At 42.1% G+C, this 22,000-nt stretch overlaps 2 protein-coding genes across 5 annotated transcripts in view; one reads left to right on the top strand and one right to left on the bottom strand.

The window, feature by feature from the left end:
- MLLT1 (MLLT1 super elongation complex subunit) overlaps nt 1-22,000 on the bottom strand; it is a 61,152-nt gene that overhangs the window by 16,607 nt on the left and 22,545 nt on the right. Inside the window, exons 4-6 of one of the 2 annotated variants that reach the window (XM_074939739.1) lie at nt 11,471-11,614; nt 9,046-9,171; nt 6,252-6,797 (exon numbers count right to left, since the gene is read on the bottom strand). In XM_074939739.1, coding sequence (XP_074795840.1) covers nt 6,252-6,797; nt 9,046-9,171; nt 11,471-11,614 — 816 coding nt within the window. The remainder of the gene's footprint in view (nt 1-6,251; nt 6,798-9,045; nt 9,172-11,470; nt 11,615-22,000) is intronic. The other variant, XM_074939738.1, reaches the window with a different exon arrangement.
- Nucleotides 1-22,000, top strand: part of ACSBG2 (acyl-CoA synthetase bubblegum family member 2) — an 88,440-nt gene that overhangs the window by 60,385 nt on the left and 6,055 nt on the right. The window lies entirely within an intron of this gene.

Raw genomic sequence — 22,000 nt, 5'->3', positions numbered from 1 at the left:
ATATTTCTATTTAGAACTATATATGTTCAACTGACAGTACATCTTTAAACTAAGCATTCCTAGCAGTGACTGCTTTACAAGACAACTGTGATTTGGCTCCAGTTTAGATTTTTACAGAAATTGTAACAAAAGCCAAGATCAATAAAAATGCTTCCATCTTTAAAAAAAATACCAGTGAAAACCATTAAATATTCCCTTGCATTGTTTGCAATGCCAACACTGAGAACCTGAAAATGAAAGTGACCAAACAGGTGAAATTAACTTCAGGGACACTCCTCCAAGCAGAAATGCAAGAAACAAACAGTATAAAATTGTGACAAGTAAATAGGAGTTTTAATAGGTGCTATTAGTAACATATGGAAATTAAGTATTAAAATCTTTTTACAGTATTTCATGTAGCATCAGATATTTGCAGAGCACCCACATTCTGTAGTACCAGAGACCACAAGGTGGCAGTCAAGGCTAAATCAAGTATTCTGGTCCAAAACAGGAGAAAGTAAAAAGATAATTTTAATTATTTGTTGTAAGGATTATTGTAAGAGATAGTCCTTTGGGTCTAGATTTACTTTAAGTTCCCCTTTGTAACAGGATGCAGTGCTATTTCTTGGTAGTTCTCCCAGGAAACAGCATTTTAATTTGTACATAATCCTAGAAAGCCAATGGTTATTATTTCACACAATGGAATACTGAGTCTGAAAACCCTACTTTTCTATTGGTGAATATATTTTATATACTCGGAAACATTAATACGATATAGGAGCGTGCAGTGGACTCATCAACATGCATGTCAGCTTTTAACATTAGCAAGAGAAGGCAGTGACCGCATTTTCTCTTTATATTTTTATGTTGTAGGTTTATTATCTAGCGCACCAGAGATGCATGTATCTCATACAAAACCAGGGAAATACAAGTGTTAAACAAGATCTTTCTACAGTTACAACTTATTCCATAGCAAAGTAAACGTTTTAACATTGGGGATATTTGATACATTGGCATATAGCAGCAAGGGTTAGAAAGTTCACAAGACACTTATTTGCCCATGAGGATTAAACCTACTAAGCAGAAGCAGATACCAAAGACCTACAGCAGAGCTCCTTCAGGATTGCTGGGAACAGGAAGTGCTGCTACTCTCACCAAGGTGCTGCTTTTGAACTTAGATCTGGGAGCCACCCTGATAACTCTGGTACCTGACCAACTAACAGGTGTTCTTCCCCTGCACTGCACCTTCTTGGCCCCTTAAACAACTAACTACTTAGGGGAGGCATTAGCCTCCATTTATTTCAAACACTGGGGAGACATCCAGCATTGCATTAGCTGGGCACACTTTGCACAGCTTAGATTACAAACAACATTTCCCCCAGGATAAGGAGATAAAACACAAAGCAAAAACCCCCACACTACTCACACTGCCCCCTGCTTCCTTGGGCCTCCCTGGGACAGTTAACTGAAGCATTCCAGATGAACAAAGAGATGTGCTTAGGGTTGCCAACTTTCTAATTTCTGAAAACCAGACACTATAGCAGGAGCACGGGAACCTCCCCCTGCCCCGCCTCTTCCCTCAAGGCCCTACCCCTGCTGCTCCTCTTCCCTAAAGGCCCCACCCCACTCACTCCTCTTCCTTCTCCCCCGTCACTCGAGCCTCCCCACATCCTTCCACTCCCTCAGGCTGGGCTTCCTCTGCTCCAGGGCTGGATCAGGAGCTGCAGCCCCTGATGCAGAGCCTGCCTGCCCATGAGATGCCGGTAGGAGGTGGCCCCGGCTGAGTAGGAGCTAGTGTGGTTGATGACCCAGCACCCCTCCCCGACCCAGGCAACTGGACTTTTGTGTCCGGTCAGTACATCTGACCGGACACTGTACAGGACCCCCTTTGACGGCACTTTTCAGCAACCTTAGCTGTGCTGAGTCACAGGGAAAACCTGTTTGAGGTACATGGGCTACAAGCTACTTAGAAATTCAAGATGTTGGTTTTACCATCTATAAATGTACCCAGGCGACTGGCATCAGTGCAGAGCGCACAGCACAGGTGTTAGATGCTCTTCTTGGTCCATCCCACTTTACTAAGGCAGGTAGCCACACCCTGCACACCACTTAGCTACAGTTTACTCTACTCCTTGCAGACTATCAAAGAAATATGCTTAAAATGCTTCGCTCGGTGGGAAGCTCTTGTCCTGAAAGACAGGGTCTTTTTGCCTTGCATTTACAGTTTCAAATTACCCTAGGTAAGGGGTCTCTGTTTTATGACATGGGATCTTATAAGCTTGTTTCAGCCAACACCTATCCAGTCAATAGTTTTGGGCACACAAAAATACTAAACTATGGACTAAAGGATGACTACGGCAAAGCTATTTTCCAATTACGTGGCCTCTTCTCAGACAAGTAGATTGGAGTGCGTTTATGACTGCTGGATGAGGTTCTACCTGTCATATTATTGTGAGCAAGGACAATCTGAAGTTGGGCTGAAGTTAACAGCTGAGTGAAATATTTGTCTTTATAGAACAACTGATTAGACTAATTTCCTCCTGCAATATTCCTCAGCATCTGTCATCTGCTGCATCCGAAATCTACTCCCTCACCACCTAAAGTAGCCTTTCCCCCACCCTATCCAGGGTGGAATTATGTGTGTTTCTAACTATTTACCTATGTTTGTTTATCTGGAATAAAGCATCCCCAATTCGTAGAAAGGTCATGGTTTTGACATTTCCTAAACTTGTGAAAGCTGAACTTTCACTAAGGAAAAATGAAGCCAATCTCACACATCCTCCCCTGCAACTCTGCTACATGTTGTTAAAAGACCTACACACCTTCTACATCTTTCATTCCCCTGCCTCCCACCTAGTCCTTCGTGCCATGGTCTCCCACAACTTCAGAAAATGCTGGCGTAGACCTTAATAATATACTACTTTTTCTCTCTTACATACCTTGAGGAGCAGTGAAATAGTTAGTGTCAACATCTGAAATATTACTGTAATCTGATTTAGTACCCATCGGTTTAAATAGGGAAATTCACACCTCAGAACTGTTGTTTCAGGCTCTTTGCAAATTCAGGCAGACTCCACTGTATCAGTTACACATGTCGTCAGGTTTTGAAGATTTTCTGCTCAACCATAACCGCTAGAGATTTTTTTCCCCTTATATAAAAGCTCAGACTCAAGAACAAATGGGAGGCCTATTCAAGTACCCTTCACATGCCCCATATTTTGGGAGCCACTGATCTAGAGCATCACTGGAACACCTCACCCATACAGAAGAATGTCATACTAAAACTGGAAGGAGAGGAATCTTTACTTTTAGAACAATCTGACCCAACTCTTATTTGACTATTCTGAGATTTCCACTTCGTCATTCCAGCTTGTGGGAGTGATCTCTCCTTCACTTTTACACATTCTCTTAAAATAGATATCAGTTCATTAGTACATGTTTTAGCAGCTTTAAAATTTAAACAGTTCAGAGTTTGCATTATGAATAAGACTGGCTACAGTGAGTTCCAGGAAAATGATTCCATCTAAAATTTTGATTGTTTATATTTCCAAAAATCATTGATGGAATAGTCATTCTTTGCTACACACATGCATATTGTACATAACCTATATACACACTACATGCACATTGACACCTGGAAAGAACTTCCTCCAGGAAAAATTAGCTGGAGTCTTTTCTGCCTTTCCCTGGGATGACAGGGATTATCCATGAGCATCAGGTGATCATATCACACATGATCTTATAACCACATCCTATTTCCTACGTCTATATGTGAAGCATGCAGTGTTGTTGCAGCCATGTTAGTCCCAGGATACGAGAGAGACAAGGTGAGTAAGGTTAATATATTTTATTGGACCAACTTCTGTTGGTGAGAGAGAGACAAGCTTCTGAGGTTGTGAAGCACAAATAAGTGATGATGGGTTTAAAAAAAATCTCTATTTGGCAGGTAAGTCAACATTTCACTCCTGAAGTCCCTCTCTACCTATATCCTCCTCAGATGGATATTGTACATTTTATGATTGACATAACCAGGATAAAAAAAGAAGAAATTTAGAGCATTTTAACTAATGTGATCACAGTTACAAATGAATAAAATCACTCGTGACTGGCTGAATTACCTTTGCCAATTTCCACTGCTCAATGAACATGTTTCATAACTGCACCCCCATATTTAAAACAACAATAGCTACACCTGTCTCAATTTTTTGCATATGGACAGTAGCCCTTCATCTTCTGACAAATGTCCAGAAGCTGACCAAAATTTGGGCTCAGATTATTTTTACAGATCAGTGTCAACACCAATGCTAATTTAGCAACAAGCCTCTCCAGTTGTTTATTTTTAAGTATCACCTCTCATTGAGGCTGTTATAAAAACAACGGAGTTTAAAAGCATTACACTTATTGAGATCTAAGCATTGTATTATGTACTGCTGTGGGTAAGACCACTCTCCTGCGACAGTGAGGGAAGCTCAACCATTTTATACTCCATTCTAAACAGGAAGGAGGGAGTTCTTTTGAGACCAGCTTCATCCTGAGCAGTAAGGTGCATGGACATTCTACCAGGAAACTGAGTGCACATTCAGAATGCTGCTCTCTTTGTAAACTTTTTTCAATTTTCCAAATTCCATGCAGTTCTCACCAAGGCATCCAAGGCCCTTCCTGAGTTTAACACTGAATCAAAACATTGAGGAAAAGACATGCAAAGGGCAGGGATCGGAAAAAATGCCCTCTGCCATAGCCAATTGGCAAGAGGGTATGTGATGTCCTGTCCATGGTCCAGTCCCCTTCGGCTCTCTGCCTGAAATACGCAGGCAGAAAAGCAAATCACAGAACACACCAACGGAGCACTCCACTTGAGCACTCCAAGGGCAAAAGAGGAGTGCTCCTGTGATTCAATGCAGAACAGGTAAACCACCATCCTTGAGGGAGAAAGTGGCATTTTGCCTTTCCCAGCAGCCAAAGATAGGGGAGAGATAATGAACGAATGGAACTCTCTGTTTACCAAGGCTACATCTACACTATGGGCTAAGGGTGTGATTCCCTGTTCACATAGATATACTCATTCTACCTCTCATCTGAGCTAGTGTGCTAAAATAGTAACGTAGCTGAGCGGGTACAGGCAGCAGCAGCATGAGCTAAGCTGTGCCGTGTAGGTACCTATGGGATTCAGACGGGTTTGTATTCGGTACTGCTAGCCCTGTACCGCTGCTGCCCATGCTAGCACACTAGCTCAGATGAGACCTAGCACGAGTATGTCTACATGAGCTGGGAATCGCACCCTAGCTCATAGAGAGGCAGTAGGAAAAGAGGGAGTAGAGCAGTGGTACCCAAACTTTTCCTCTTGTGCCCCAACCTTACCAGTAATGGAATGTGGTGTGCCCCTCCATGGCTGGTAGCGGAGTTGCGGCCAGGTAGGGGGCCACGGCCAGGGAGCGGGGGCTGTGGGCTGGCAGCCGAGAGTGGAGCTGGGGCAGAGCAGGGCTGGGAGGTCCCCCTCCAGGCCAACATGGGGGCTGGCCCAGGCCCTGCTGCACCTTCCCTCTCCCTCCCACCCACCCCCCCCCCCCGGATGTTCCTCCTTACCCCCCAAGAGAGGGTGTGCCCCACTGGTGTAGAGCTTCTCCGAGCAGCAGACATCTACACCACAGAACTAAACCTACTCAGTCAAGATTGGTGCCATAAATTAATTTTATTACAAGGCCTTGTGATGATCCTGGAACCACTGCAGGTGCCTATCTGTAGAAGAACCCGTCGCTTAGTATGTTTGGTCCTCTGGCTAGGCTAGCAAGAATCAGGTAGAGTTTCTGAGGCCTGCCTAATAGTACTATATTCTCTGTTCTTGCCGTCAGCCTCAGACAAGTCAGTACATTCTATTTTTACAGTTATGATGCTTTTCCAAAAGAAAAATTATTTACTCAGTTCTTTAACTGGGACGAGGGCATAAAATCATGATGTTATCACCAAAGAAGTTGAAGGCATATTCAGGCCTGCACCATAAATGTTACTGCAAAGAAACTAAATCTGAATGACAGACCATAACTTAGACACATGGGCAGTGGGTGAACCATGGGCTCGGGGAGGCTCGCCCCCAGCCCAGCCCACCCCTTCCCCTAAGGCCCCACTATCATGCATTAACAGTTCATTATTGCACTTTCATCTAGTCCTCTTTGAAACAGGACTAGATCAAAGACTATATCTAGTCTGCATTTTTCCCATGAAGAAACCCAAGCAACATGCCCACCAGGCCAGGTAGGAGAAAAACTCTCTCTCACCTCTGATTTAAAAGAAGTTTCATCCTCTGAATTGGACTCCTCCATCTCCATGGGTTTTTTGATCTCCTTGGCTTCGCTTTCAGATTTTACTTTCTCCACTTTGGCATTCATCTTCTCCTTGGTTTGTTTCTTCTCTGGATATGAGGAAGACGCAGTTCGGGGAGAAGTTCCTGGGATGTTCTTCACCCCTTTGGAGCTGCTCTTTTTTTGCTTTTTGGCGCTTGGCTTTGGTGACTCCACGTTGGAGGGCCTCTTGCTGGAAGATTTTGACTCCGGCTGTGGTCCACCCTTTGGAGACGTGTTCTCCAGTTTGGTCTCCTTCAGGGCTAGTTTTGGTTCCTTGAAAGCAGCTTTAGGAGGTGCTTTCTCATCCTTAGGCAGTTTGTTCTCAGCTGGTTTTCTGGAGGAATCTTTCAAAGGCTTGCTTTGTTCTCGTTCGAGGTCTTTGGAGGAGTTTTTGCTCTCAGAGTCTTTCCTTGGCCTCTCTCTATGCTCCTTGGTTACTTTGTGTGGTTTGGATGCTTTACTACTGTCCTTGTTTGCATCCTAAAATTTAGGGACAGAAACACAGAAGCTACATAAAAACCTGAAACTCAGTACAGCACTATAATCCAAATTTGCACAGACTGTGGTAAAGACTATATTACTTCATGTAAGTGTTAAACATAAGCTGAACTTTTATACCAAGCTGTCCTTTTAAAACAGACACATTTTAGGAACAAAACAATTCAATGGAGGAGAATTATTAGATCTTTTACTCTGCCAGAGTAAGCTGTGATCACACCCATCCCCCTCCAAAAATGCCTTACCTATCAAGCATTAAACTAATACTATGTTGGATCTTAGGAAAATGACTGAGGTCTCTGACACCTGTATCACAGCCAAGGCTTCCTGCCACAGCAGATCTTTAGCTTAACAAGCAGTACAAAAAAACACCTCAGTAGGCACCTGTCTATCTCAGGGGATAAAAATGCATAATGAGGAGTCATTTGCCTTTGCCACTTTTGGATGACTGGCCCCAGTTAGTGCACACATGCTGCTCTGCTATCATGGAAGCAGGAGAGAGAGGGTCTGTACGGAATGAGACAGTAGAGAAAGCATCTCTAATTTAGGCCAGGTCTACATTACCCCTTATTGTTGGCAAAACTTGTCACTCGGGATGTGAAAAAAAAAAAACAAACACCTGCCTGAGCGGCATAAGTTTCGCCAGCATAAGTGCTCGCCTGCACAGCACTATGTCAGCGGAAGACACTCTCCTGCTGACATAGCTACCGTGGCTCATTTAGGTGGTTTTATTATGTCGATGGGAGAGCTCTCTCCCATCGGCATAGAGTGGCTATACGAGCAATCTTACAGCGGCACAGCTGTATCGGGACATCTGCGCCACTGTAAACTTGCTAGTGTAGACCTGGCCATAGTCTTTCTTCCTGATTCAGCATTTTCTATCGAATACCTGTCCAAAAATCAAATCAGCCACTATTAGACAAGCAATATATGATTCAAAGTCATTTTTCCCTGTTGCATCCCATAAGAATCAAGACACAGCCAAAATACAATAACTTTAGAAGAATGGAGAAAACGTATAGTAGGACTGAACTCTTTGGTCATTAGAGAGACACGGTGGATGAGGTAATAGCTTTTATTGGACCAACTTCTGTTGATGAAAGAGACAAGCTTCCGAGCTTAGACAGAGCTCTTCTTCAGGTCATTTGAGCATTCTGTTTGGCCATTAATTTTTGTAGCTATGCAAACCGACAGAATACATGTAATCTGCTTCAAGGCACATTGCCTGTGGGGATCATGCGAGAATTGCCCTTGCTATGTACAAAAACCTACACAAGGTCAGCTGCATTAGGCTGGTGGAGGCTGAAGGTGAATTTCACCTTCTTCTGGAGCCTCTGGGAACTAGCTATTGCTACAGGCAGGATATCAAAATCTTCAAACTACTGGCTTGATCAGGTCCAGCACATCTTGTGCTCTTTACATGGCCATCCCAAGCATTCACACTGCTAGAGTAAGTTTTGATTCTCTAGTCAACCTCTCCTTCCTGCTGGGAGGTTGAATTCCTCAGGGACTCTGACCACAGCTATTACATGAGACAGGGGGCAAAAGCTGCATTCAATTACTCTATATCCAGTGATATGGAAACAAGTTATAACAACTGGAAATGACTTAAAAAGAAAGCTTTACTAGCCTCAGTTAAAGATATCAGCTCTAGCAGTTGAGCATGTAGGCTTAGCTCACAAATATTCACAAATCCTGTCGGCTTTAATTATTTAAAATCTCTTCAGAGGGGCCAGGAAGTCACAAGAATTCTAAAGGCCTTCTGGACTTGAGATAGAGAGAAACAGGAGCAGTGGACTCAATGGGACTCCACTAGGGACATGTTCATCTATGAATTTCCAAAGCACTTGTCACTATACTAGGTAGGGACTAAATAATAGCCTGTGTGCATGAGCTACTAGAAAGGAAACCTAGGCTCCTCGGAGGCATTTAAAGGGTTCTTAACATGTCAGATACAGAGGATGACAACAATGGTTACCAAGTGCTGCACCTCCTCCATTAAAAGCTGAGGAAAATCGCAGTGCTGTTGCTTGGAAGGGAATCCTATGGAGCAAATACAACGCAAATTGCCTGGGTCACTAACTAGAGTCTAAGGAAGAAGAAATCCCAGATGCTCAGAGTAAGTAACCAGAATTAGTTACTATAGAGGAAACTTAATTTTGGGCTGCATTGCCAGCAACAGAGCCCTGTACTCCAATGCTCCAAAATAAATGCAGCACGCCTCACTGACCTTTGACCCATGGGATGGTTTGGTCTTCTTGGGATCAGAGAAGGCAGAGAGTGGTATTGTGGGTAACATAGGGTAGTCAGGACTTGGCCTGGACACTGTTTCTGCTCCTTCTGGCATTACCATCACCTAGTAATAAAGAAGAGAAATGATATACAAGTAAGGAGAAATGTTGACTATTTTAACATGATTACTCTTCAGCAAGTGACTTTTGATCATATCAAGCTACTATTATTTAGGTCTTTTTTCCCTTTAAAGATGTAAGATATCTCCTGAATAATTCCAGTTAAGATTCCCAGCTCCAATGACAATGTCTAAATAGAGACCATTCAGAGAGATGAGTTTGGGAGCCAAGATGCAATGACAAGTTTCAGTTCCACCAAGGGGAACTTCAGCACCCTGTGTACAAGTAGGATGCATAACTGTGGCTATGACCAAGAGAGGCTGGAGACACAGAGTAAAATGCACCGGCCTCTCTTATGCCCTAAACAGTTTGGAAGCAAACTGGGGGCCAGGGAGAGCAAGATTTCACAGAATATGAGATAGTTGGATTCTTTCAGCCAAAAAACCTACATGAAAAACATTTATTGGCAAGATCAGACACACACGTGGATAGCCATGAGAGGCCAGAATGTCTCTAGGCTCCTCTCAATGTAGCTAAAGTAATTCCCCTGAGAATTTGGGACTGAAAGAAATGTCTTCCACATTTTTTGCCAATGAGCTATTGGACCAATAAGATTTTTGGTGCGCCATATCAGACGTGATTCTCAGTTGATCCACCCAGTTTCTAAATAACGGCCCAAATATGATGTTACTCCAATATCTGATGATCCTAGAGACGTGCAAGAAAAATGCATGACTAAAATCCTAAAAAGTACAAGTGTCAAAAAGCAAACAGTGCTCAGCACCATTGTATGGCTGAAATAAGCCTCTTCCTCTTCATCCTCATTGCAGAAGGATGTGGGACTTGTAGGGAAGTTCTGGATAGACTGACTTAGAATTTAGTCAAATAAATTAATAGTTCCACTTCTGGGATCTTCTGCTTACAAACTTCTTCATGGAACAAGACTATTTCTACCATCCCAGGCCAGAAAGATGGTTTTAGGTAGACAACTTTTTTTCAAATTGATTTAGGAATACCTGGAATAGTAAGGTGCTTGACTGGAATGGAGTCATGTGTCAGGTGTGCCCTAAAACCCTGTCACATTACAACCTCAGCTGAAAAAAGACTAAGGGAAAGACTTACTGTCAAAATATTAGAACCCTGACTGCGAATTTGCCAGATCTCACAGGGAATGTGGGTCAAGGTAACTTGCTTAGACCTTATACAACTATTTGGCAATATTCAGTGAATGATTCCTCAGTACCAATTTCCACAGAACCAGTAACTTACCCACTGTGGCTGCCCAAGTCTTCATTATTGCAGCTTTTCAAGGATCTGTCTAGGCTTTTCTCCATAACTTTACTTTTACTATTTACTTCCACTTTTTCCTCTCTCACCTGCTTTCACTTCTTTTTACCATTATTTGCCTCCATTCTCCATCACACAATCTTGATCCCCCATATTTCCTGTTCTCCTTTAACTCAGTTTCCTTCATTTTCTGCTTCTCCTGGCATGTCGTGTCTCTCCATTTCCTTCTTCTCTTTTCCCTTCATTCTAATTCTCTATTTCTCCAAGTTTGTGTTTCTAACCTCTCGACAGACATACCAGCTTTAAAAAAGCAGACATGATGAAATGGTTCCTCTCTCCTCTGCAACTGGTGGCCCCCACCAGCATATGCAGAGAAAGAATGTTTTCTCACATGCAGAGGCGTGTTCTCCTCTTAGCCTGCTTTAAATAATCTGGCACCCAGAACTTCTCCCTGGTTCTGCTTCCTATGCGATAGGCAGCGGACGCCAGGATTAGGGGACACTTACTGGCCAGAAGTGCCAACTATTAAGCCTGCTTGTGGGAAAGAGGAATAGGGACACTTGGATATCTTTTTTCTTGAGTCTCCTTCTGTATATTGGTACATTTGGAGGAAGTTATTGACACCAACCAGTTCACAAAAGGAGCTCACACAATCTGAAAACAGCCAGATGGACAAAAAAAGTCACCATCCACAGACTGGTGCCTGCAGCCACAAGTTTATGGCCTTGGCACAGTGTGCAGACAAATTTACACTGAAAATACAAATGCATCAAGTGATCCACACAAGAACATCTTTCAGCTGCTAGCATTTCAATTAAGTCACCAGAACCTGAATCTGCCCCAAGACAAATGCAGCAAGTGTTCAGTTGAGATTGTTTATAATAAGGGTATCTAAATAGCTAAGTTAATCAGAAAACAGCTGGGTCTCAAGTACAGAGAGAACCCCCAGAATAGAATTAGTTAGCTACACCTTTTCACTAAAAGTCTCTTCGCATCCCTGGTTCTTTCGGCACTCACCCCTCCAGCTTTAATCAGTTTGCGTCTGAAGTCCTTGGTGGGGTTGTTGAATGTCAGTTTCTCACAGCGAAGATGGTTCACAGGTGGGTTTCCCTCCAGATTCAGGAAAAGGTCATATGTGAAGCAAACTTTCTTCGGTTCCTCCTAAAACCAAGAAAGCAGAAGACTCATGAAGGGTTTTGGCAAGTGTGCTAGGTCAGAGGTTTCAAATGGTCAGTCCTAGGAATGCTGAACTAACTCTTGAATGAATGTCAAATTCATAACGGAGTTTTTCATCTTGGGAATCACAGAGTTTTCAAAATCTATGGAAAAAAAATATCTCATTTTCTAAAATGCCTGCAATGATTGCAGTTGCCAAAAAACTCACACCAGAAAACTCAGACATGAATTTCCCCTAGAGTGACAATCTATAGATAAGGATATTGACTGACACCTGCCAAAACCGATTGTTTACAGGGATGCTGGTCTTTGTTAGGCATCCAAGGTCCAAGAAAGGAGGTACAAATTTTATCCATTCCACTCTTTGATACAAACATACAATCTATCTATTCAGCCTCTTTGGAGAATAATGGAACTATAGTTACCACCATTAGAAACATATTTTGCTTTATTATTTAGGGAAAGGACAATTCCTGGACTCCAAAGGGATGCGGGTTCTAGAAAGATTAGCCACTGTGAGGGAAGGAGTGCTAGATATGCAAAATCCCTTTTGAAATAAAAACTGAATGAGTTGGGTGGAAGCTGATGAACGAGCAAATGCCCTAGTCCTTTCAGCTTTCCAAGTACTGTAAATGAGCCATCTTTATCTGATGAAGTCTGGGATTTGTATACAAGTCAGACTGTTTTCCTATTTGTGGCCAACTGATTCTGTTCCACCTGCTGCATCAGTGAAGAGAGTTCTCATGCATTTGTTGTATGGGACAGACAGACAGTATGGGGCAGAGCACTGCTGGAACTCTTTCCACACAGGTAACACAATTCCTTAATCTTCTTCAGAAAAAGTAGGAGTGACATCTCCTCAGTCACCTATCCTCGTATATCAAGAAACTAGGAGAATCGATAATACTAGGTTAGCAAATGGACAGACATTTACTAGTTTTAGTTCCCAAGTTTATATTAAAGGTTTTACAAAAGATAATATGAATATTGTTTGTCTTCAGTGCTATGAAAAAACACAAAAAACCCCCCACAAAACCCTGTCTCCTGCAATTGATTCCTTGAACTAGGTCAGGAGAACCAGAAAATGAAGACGTACATCAGTGAAACGGATTAGTTTCTTTCTGTCATCCAGCCATAAGGCAACTGGAGAAAACAAACAACGTAAGTGCTGTAAAACAAACCACGTGTTTAAAACTGAGTTAGTAATCCAAGGTGAGGCTAGTAACAGAAATAAGGCTTTTAAATATGAGTTTTATGCCGACTGTGTCCCTTTCACATATCACTGGCTGCTAGTTTTTTGGCTGCTACTAACATAAGTGCAGCCATTAGTGAGAGGGGAATTCTCAGCCATTGTGATGCTTTATCAGTCTCTGTCAGTGCAGTGTCTAGTTCTACTGCTAATGGAAGGACTCCGCTTGCTGCAGGAGTATCTATCACCTTACACACACAGATAAGCGTAAGGGTATGTCTACAGTACAATCACTGCTGGGAACAGATGCAGTGCTGCAGATATGCCGCTGTAGCATAGACATCACTACAGTAACAGAAAGGGTTTTTCTGTCAATGCAGTTAATGCACTTCTCCGTCTTATGTCAACATAGCTGCATCTACAGTGGGGGTTAGGTTGGCCTAACTACATCACACAAGGAGTGAAATGTTTCACAGCCCTGAGTGAGGTTGCGAGGAAGTTCTGTTAACTCAGATGATGATCCTTAAAGTAGCACACAGCGCTATTAGGGAGGTGTACAATAACAGATTTCACTAGAAAAATAAAATGGAATGCCCATCCGGCCCAATTTGCATCCCAGTCTGTGGTAATAAGTGAAAGAACGGTTTTAGTTGGCAAATTGCATGGATAATGGTCTCTAGGAAGAGAAACCTTCCTCTATTTGCCTATTTAAGGCTATGTATCACCTTTAATACTATAATTTCAAGTGCTTTCCTCCTCTGGGGATTTGCAGCCCACGTGTCCTCATGACACCACTGAAATTAGACATGTCCTATTTATTACAACAGGGAAAAGCCTCAAGGACCAGGGTGAACCAGTATTGCCTTCTTTCTTCCAAACACAGGGAGCACAGAAGCCTGCTTCAGACCAACATTCTGTTTCTATTTTAAGGAGAGGGAAGGGAATTTTGGCTCCCTAGACAGTCAAGCTTGGATCCTCTTCTCCCTAGTCCTTTTGTTTTACCCTACCCCTTTGTTTAGGTACTACAGTCAACACCACCCTGATAAGCTCTTACTACTCAAATCCCTTTCAGAGATCCCTTCAAAATGAATGCTGCTGAACATGGCCAGAGGGTGACATTTGCCAGTGACTCAGCTATAGCGTCACACCCGACACTCCTGGAGGCCAAGTAGACACCCTCTGATGTTCCTGACCTTAGGAAACTTCCTGATCTTCTCCTATGTAACAATGAACTGTTTGGTCACAAGATAAGGCTTGGTATGGCTGGAAGCTGCATTTCCATTTTGCCAGATTTCATTAGTGAGTATGTCATAGGGATTGTCCTATAGCTACCAAAGCATTCTTCAAAAACAACGAGGAGTCTGGTGGCACCTTAAAGACTAACAAATTTATTTGGGCATAAGCTTCTTCAGATGCATTCTTGTCCACATCAGGACAGCACCAATCCATTTCCCCTCCTGTGCTTCAGACCATTGTACACACTTGTCCATCACCCTGTATATTGATACTCCATTTCCTAGGATCATCCCAGAAAGCAATGCTTCAAGAAATGCTACTGAGCATAGCAAAGGGGACCCTTCTGAAGCTACGTGGGGCCTTTCAGAAGATCCCATACTTGCATGCATGCATTCCATGCATGTCGCATTCAGTCCATAACATTCAGCAACCTCACAGCAGTCTTACTTACTACAGATCACATCCTGCAATTTCATTTACCAGTCTAGTGCAGCTGTTATACAAGAACAGAAGCCCTGGGCTTCTAGCCCAAGTCAACCTATTTTCAGCAGATCTAATGAAGAGCTGGCAATTCTCAGACCACACAGATTCTGGAACTTTGCCATGGAGATACTAGTGTGTGCATGTAATATTTTATATATATATATAAAAAATAAATAAAAGCGACTCCCCTTAAGAGCTAAGCCACTGTTAACCTTAAAACAAACATCTGTGACCACAGCTGGCCTTTCATCAGAAGTAGTACCTATGAGAGAGCTTGGGAGTCAAGTTTTTAGTCTCTAGCTTCCCAGGCCAGAAGAGGACTAACATGCAGGTGATTGTGCTATAGCACAAAGGTTTTGGGGCTCTCAGGTAAACACAGTGTGAACGTACAAATTACACAGATGAAGACAGGGTCTTTAAAATCCAAGGAACCCCTAAGGTAAGTTTTGGAGAATCCAGTTTCTCATTGCTATGTTAAAGAGCCACTGGTACCTCACAGGAAAGTGGAAAAAAATATATTTAGTAAGGATGCCACAGTTTAATTTCATTCTCAGTTTGTCAAAAAGGACATTTTCATGAACAGAGAATTTAAAGACCTCTGCACTTTCTTCTCTCCACTTGTTGGGAATCCATAGCTGCTGTGGAGGGTATCCTGAAGGCTGAGGTAACAATCTCAGGTGCAAAATATACAGAAAAAGTAATTAATTCTGGAACAAAAGATTGCAAACATATGCAACTGCCTCATGTAACTTAAATAGATGAAGAGAGCCCCAGAAAGTGTGACCTACATAGAATTGTTTCTAAAAGACTTCTCAAGGTTTGCCACATGGAGTCAATGGCTCGAGGACATAACTAGCAAAAGCAGGCTTTATCTAAAGACCATTATCCTGTAATACTAGGCAAATGAGGAAGCACAACTATACTGTTTTCAAAATAGGAGATTTACATGTACAGAAGCAGAAGAGATAATTCCCTTTCATCTCATGTATCTAGATACTTATATGGCCCTCAAAGTAACTGAGGGTTTCCCATGTATTTATTCTAACAACTCTATGATGAATCTCCACATTTTACAGATGGGGAATTGAGACAGAGGACTTAAGTGATTTGCCCAAAGTCAGAGACTGTGGCAGAGCTGGGAATTGAACCCCAATCTCCTGAGTCCCAGTCAAGTGCTTTAACCATAAGATCACCTGTCCTCTCTTCTCTAGATGCAAACAGCCCTGTATGGGAGAATAATCCATTTAGTAGTCAGAGAAGCATTAAATACGCTCCATTTCACACAGGTTTTCAACTCTAGAAAACAAGCATTTTTAAATAAAAAAAGGTATCATACCAGAGAAATGACTGCAAGCACCCTTAAACCAGAGAGCTGCTAGCAAGTATGTGTTTCTTCAGTGCTGGGTTCACTGACCACTAGAGCTTAGAACCCTGTGGGTCCCAGAAGGTTAAGATCATCCAGTTTCTCCCCCAGGACTCTCCAAACACACACCTAGGAAAGCCCAGGAGCACCTCCACAACATGATTTATTACAGGCTACTCACCCTCCAAATCTAAAGTGAAAGTCCCAGTACGTCTACAAGGCCAGACTTCAAAGCCATTCTAAATAAGAAACTAGGTTTTCCATTCTTCCTTTCCGAAACTGCCTTAGGTGCACAGCTGCATGCACTATTGCTCTTCTCCCAGGCCTCATATACATGTGACATGAGGACTCAGCACTGTTATTTACTTGAGTTGCTGAGATAAGGGCTGGTAACTGTTGTAGGCTCAAATGATCCCACTATATAGAGCCCAACCTCTGATGCTGATAAGTATGCCAAGAAAGGAAGAGCCAACTAGGCACATTCAAATAGATATGTGGCAAGATTAATTTCTAAGAAGTGACAAACAGATGCATAAGGGGAAAGGCAAAACGTTTGCAGAGTCCAAGTCCCTTCTTAAAGGGACAGATCTCCTACCTCTCCAAGAAGACAGTTAGTGGGGATGTTTCAACAGTGTCTCTGCAATGCTAAAACTTGCTAGAACTCAAATTCAAGTCCAAGGGTTAACTCAGCCCTTCATGCTTTTAATCTTGTATGGATCTTTTCAGTTAGAGGCTTTGGAAACTGAGGTTCTGTCCACTCCACATGGACAACAATCCCTTAATCCTGACACACCATTAAATAAATAGACCAGGAACAGCCTACTGCAAAGTTTAAGACATGTCCTAACCAATTTGCAACCACTTTGAGTCCCATCCAATGGATGCCTCAACTCCCCCCACCTGTCACCTATCGGATCACCTTATGCTTGATTCCTCACTATTCTAGCATCCATTTGCACCCCGTCAATTACCACTGCCTACTCCTCGTTAGTTACTGACATTTTAAAATTTTAATAAAGGGTTAAAGTTCTTGTGACAGTTTTATATGTCCTCGGTCAAAATTTCCCCTTCCCTCCGGTTGGGCAAGGTGTGTTGTCCCTGGCCACATGCTCCAACCAAGAGGTGAAGAATTTTACTGGTGCTGTGTGCACAGGGTTTGTAAAGCACTTTGGAATTCTACAGAATGAAAGGCCCTAGAGAAATTTAAAATACTAAGGAAGCAGCTCCGTGATTACTTAGGCTACGTCTACACTACGGACCCTACAGCAGCTGTTCTATGCCAGTGAGAGAGAGCTCACCTGCCAGCATAATTAGACCATTTCCAATGAGCAGCAGTAGCTATGTCGGCGGCAGATGCTCTACCGCCGACACTGCTGTCCACACCGACGCTTTTGTCGGCGAAATTTATGTCAGTCAGGGTGTGGTTTAGTTGGGGCGCGGATTTTTTCCACACCCCTGACTGACAAAAATGCTAGTGTAGACAAAGCCTCAGTAACCATGACAACTAACAGTGCTTCACCATTGCCAGAGATCTAGGCTGGGACATGGTCACCTTTCTGTAACCAGTACATAACGCTTTCTGGTATATGGATGAGACCCTCTATTCACGGCTATATAACCTGTTTGACTGGTTCTCCATCCAGATCTGCGTAATAGGCCATTTTAGAGTGACTAGCCTAAGGTGCTGCTGGTGCTATTCTGGGGGCAAGTCCTCAAGACACTCTTAACCTCTTTGAGACATGATGGGATTATTCAGATTTCCCCGACTACAGAGATAAATATATGACTAGATGTCTTGATTTTATAAATTATAATCTCCTCAAAGAGACATTTATTCCTTTGTTTTAAAAACTCAAGGTATAATAAGACTTCTTGAAAGTCTGGGCAACCTCTACAGTTCAGGAAAACAAAATCTCTTTAGAGAAAAAGTAGCTGACATGAGATAAAATTCAGGAATTGATAGCATCGCTGACAGAAGGGGAGGTTGGTGAGTGCTAAGGGTTAAATTCCCAATGGCTAATATTAAAAAGTTATTCATTTTCTTCATCACACACTGTTTACGTAACTCCACAGGTATGAATGACACTTTACAGATAGAAAATAAGACAAGAATCCTAGTTAGGAACTTACAATCCCTTTTTCTTCTAACTTTTCTTGTCTTTCCTCTGAAAGAGCATAAGATAGAACTATTTTACTATGTAGGTCCTTATGCTTGTGTTTACCTTACAAGTTTTAGTAATATTTTATACACTGCACTTTCCATATATTCATTTGTTTTTGTGATGTATAAAAATTAATACAAAACTGAAGTATCATATAAACCCTCCATTTTAAGCCAATACTTTCTTGGAGCAGCGAATACATTTTTATAAGGTAATTTTCAAATCCAGGTATATGTTTAATTAGCTGTCAGCTCTTAGAAATGCTGAAGGGGACACTGCCCCAGTTAGGAAAGCACCTACATTTGACAACACTTCTCTGCCAGCCAGAGTGACAGTGATGTGTAACATACAGAATTGAATGTAAAGAGGTGCCACATAACTCCTTGAGCACCAAACTGGAAGACCTATGAAAGGCAGCAAGACACACAAGAAAACTTAGGCTGAGGAAACATACTGAACAAACTCCAGTCCATCCAAAAAGAAAATGGCTAAAACAAAGCAACAAATATGAATTTAAGATGAAGTACAAATATTGCTCTGTTCAACAGCAGCCCACTAGAAAATGTTGCAGGGCTGATTGAGAATCAGATAAGAAATGCTATTGAAAAATGAAAGATCACAATGTGTTGATCTAAAGCATGAACAAAATAAATAGTAAACTAAACTCTTGTTTTTTTCAGCATGCTACAATTAAATAACAGAAGAAAGAGGTCAAATCTATCCCTTCTCACCCCCAATCGGTGTAGGAATTTTCCCATACAGCACCTTAAAAGTGCTTTCTTCAGTAAAGTTTTAAGTGTCTCAGGTAAAATGTGTTCTCCACAATTTCCCTGGAAGACGATTCCACAAATTAATATATCTCACTGGCAGGAAGATTCCTGCTATTTAGCCTAAGTTTTCCTTTGTTCATTCCATCCCTTTTCTCCTAGTTACACTCTTTTGGATCACCATAAACAGTTAACTCAAATCCTGAAGGAGACTTGCTAATACAAAAGAAGTTTTCTTCCAAAACAAATATTAGACAAAGTAAAAAACCCTCATTTTTTAAATAAAAGCAAAATGTTTGATAAGAACCAAATTGGTATCTCTCCTTCCCCACCCATCTCCCTTCTTAGTAATGGAGAATAAATTAAGTTTCACTGTATGTATTCTATTATGTAAATACTGAAAATCGTCTCTCTTTTTAACACTGCAGTTTGAAGATGGTAAACTTTATTTAGGTCCTAATGCAATGGTTTTAGATACCTATCACATTAATATCTTCTGTCTGATCTTGGTATAATATGAAACTGTATTTGGTTCTTTAGTTGTAATGGTTTATAATTATTTGGTCAGTGTCCACAATGTAATAATAGTGGTTGAAAACCACAAACCGTACCTATAATTTTATGTTGTAGATTTAAGTGGTTGCTGTTCTGAAATATGTATTTGGAAATAAGCAGCAGGCTGTGATAAATTTCAATACCACCAGATTTCTGGGGAAGGAGTAGGAGAAAGATTGCAATGCATTTACTGTAACCAGTTCATACTGATCCAATTACAGGAAGAAATAGAAAGGGTTTAAAAATAGAAGTGGGCGAGCTAACATTTTCAGTCAAACAGTCCCAAATGAATTGGCAGTTACTATTAGTCAATTTCACTTTCACAAAACTGCTTTTCACATAATCTGCTGAGAAACTTCCATTTTATTTTCAGGCTTGATTCCAGAGGCAGGAGCTCTAGCTGGCCACCAGCACTAGATTAGCAAATGAAAGGATCCCCCCCACCTTTATGGTATGAAAGTCTTATTTCCCACAGGGGCTACTCTGACATTGTGGAGGACTCAAATCATTTGCCTTCAGATCATTAGGATCTTTTTCCAAGTCAAATGGAAAAGAGTTTAAGCATTCACCCACCCACGATGAACCAAATTACAGTATAGTGAAGGTGAACACACAGTGTCAAGGCAGGGCCACATGGGATGGAGGTTAAGAACAGCTCCCAACAACACCTTCAGTACTCTGCCATCTCTGCCTTCTCAGAGAGGCACCAGAAGTAAACGTGCTCCAGCTATGGTGGTGCTGGGGCTGCTGACTCTCCCAACTCCAACTGGGCAGTGAGAAAATGCAGAGGACAGAGTTGACAGGCAGCTTTATACCACGCTGCCCAGAAGTCCCTGATGAAGCTCATTGAAGATACTCTCAAAGTAAGATTCTCCAATAGTACTAGTTGGCAGCATGCTTCATTACACAAAAGGTAAAGAGTACATTGGCTCCAACAACCACTACTTCCCTTTTTAGCAACAATTCAGAAACTAACCAAATGGGAAAGTGGAAGAGTTAAAGGAAAGACTAAAACCTTGGAATTAAAAATTAATTTAAGCAAACCATGAAAAAGATCTACCCTCGTGGATTAGGAGTCCATTGCCTCTCCAGTTTGTTTCCACCCTCCCACACTTCAACCTTTCAAAAGGCTATTATGAAGTGGTATTGTTACAGGGCCTAAAACCCTTTGTAAATCTCAATTCACTTACAGGAACACAATATGAGGGTTGAAACTGACAAACACCTCAGTCACCAAGCGGACACATTTCAACCATCTGCCAAAACTGTCAAAATTCAGAGATTTTAAGACCGGAAAGGACCAGTGTGATCTAGTCTGACCTCCTGCATAGATACAGGCTACAGAGCATTTCACTAAGTGATTCCTGTATCAAATCCAAAACTTCTAACTGAGCTAAAGCAGGGGCATTAAACTCATTTGGAAGTCAGGGCCAAATTCCATATTTAATTATGACCCATGAACTGTGATATAAATTCAGGACTATATGTGCCCACAATATATAGCAGACCTGTCGCTGACATCAGTAGGTTTGCAGAGATCATGGGGAGGATACAGCCTTTAAGTAATAAACATTTAAGCTACTGAACAAACAAATAACTAATGTCACTTTCAATCATTCAGTGAGAAAGCATGCTCCCCTATAAGCCAACAGTAATCCTTAGAGCCCTACGTTGATACAAAATTTGTATCTGCATCTGATCTGCAAACATGGTCCACAGACATAAAGCAGATATCCGCAGATTTGCGGGACTCTAGTAATCCTGCCTTCTCTTTTCCTTCCTCATCTTCTTTTCTGTTTCTCCTCCACTTCCCGATCTTTGGGATTTTCCCGTCTTCTCCTCCTCCCCTCTTCGCATTTCCGTCTCTGCAAAGACCCTCAAAATGGCTACCGTCTCCCATTGTTCTCAGTGTGAAAGAGAGCACCCCTGCTTTTATCAGTTAAGATGGACACCATGTCCCTAATATCTGTGAAGGAAGAGATTTAAGCAGTCTTTTGCAATAATGGCCACCACCTCCCATTGTTCCCCAAAAGGGTGAAACCAAGCTATATTCAAGGAAGGTGGCAGCCCTATATGCCATTAGGTGGCAAAGAGGGGACTCTGACAAGCATGTGAATAGGGGAGGAAGACAGGGAAAGCAAGAGAATATGGAGGGCAGAAAGGACAATCGAGTGTGGGTGCAGGAGAGAGAATGTGGGGAGATTGGAGACTGAGGGCATGTGAAAGACAGGTGATTATAAGGTAGAATGGAGGGAGAATGCAAGTGGGGCAAAACAATGGGAGGAAAATGGAAGAGAGGAAAAGACAGTGATAGGAGAGAGAAGCGAAGAGCATGTGAATGACTGTTCACCCACACCAGGATTTGGCAGCTGGGAGGGGACTCTCCTAAGGGGAGAGGATCACATTTTTTGTTTGGTTATTTAAAGGTGAATTCTGAACCTGGAGTGAGTGAAGGGAGGGGGAGGTGTGGCTTTCACCTAAAAGCTTTCAAAAAATCCGAAGGAAAAGTCACAAACTTTGCCTATTTAAAATCTCATTATTTTTGTGGGTCTGGGCAAAACTGCTTCTATCACCCACCCTCATGCCCCACGCACTGCAATCCCCACTTCCCTTTAC

The sequence above is a fragment of the Natator depressus genome, chromosome 25, assembly GCF_965152275.1.
Source record: "Natator depressus isolate rNatDep1 chromosome 25, rNatDep2.hap1, whole genome shotgun sequence".
Taxonomy (NCBI): Eukaryota; Metazoa; Chordata; order Testudines; family Cheloniidae; genus Natator; species Natator depressus.
The sequence above is the reverse complement of the archived record's forward strand: the minus strand, read 5'-3'. Positions and strand labels throughout refer to the sequence as shown.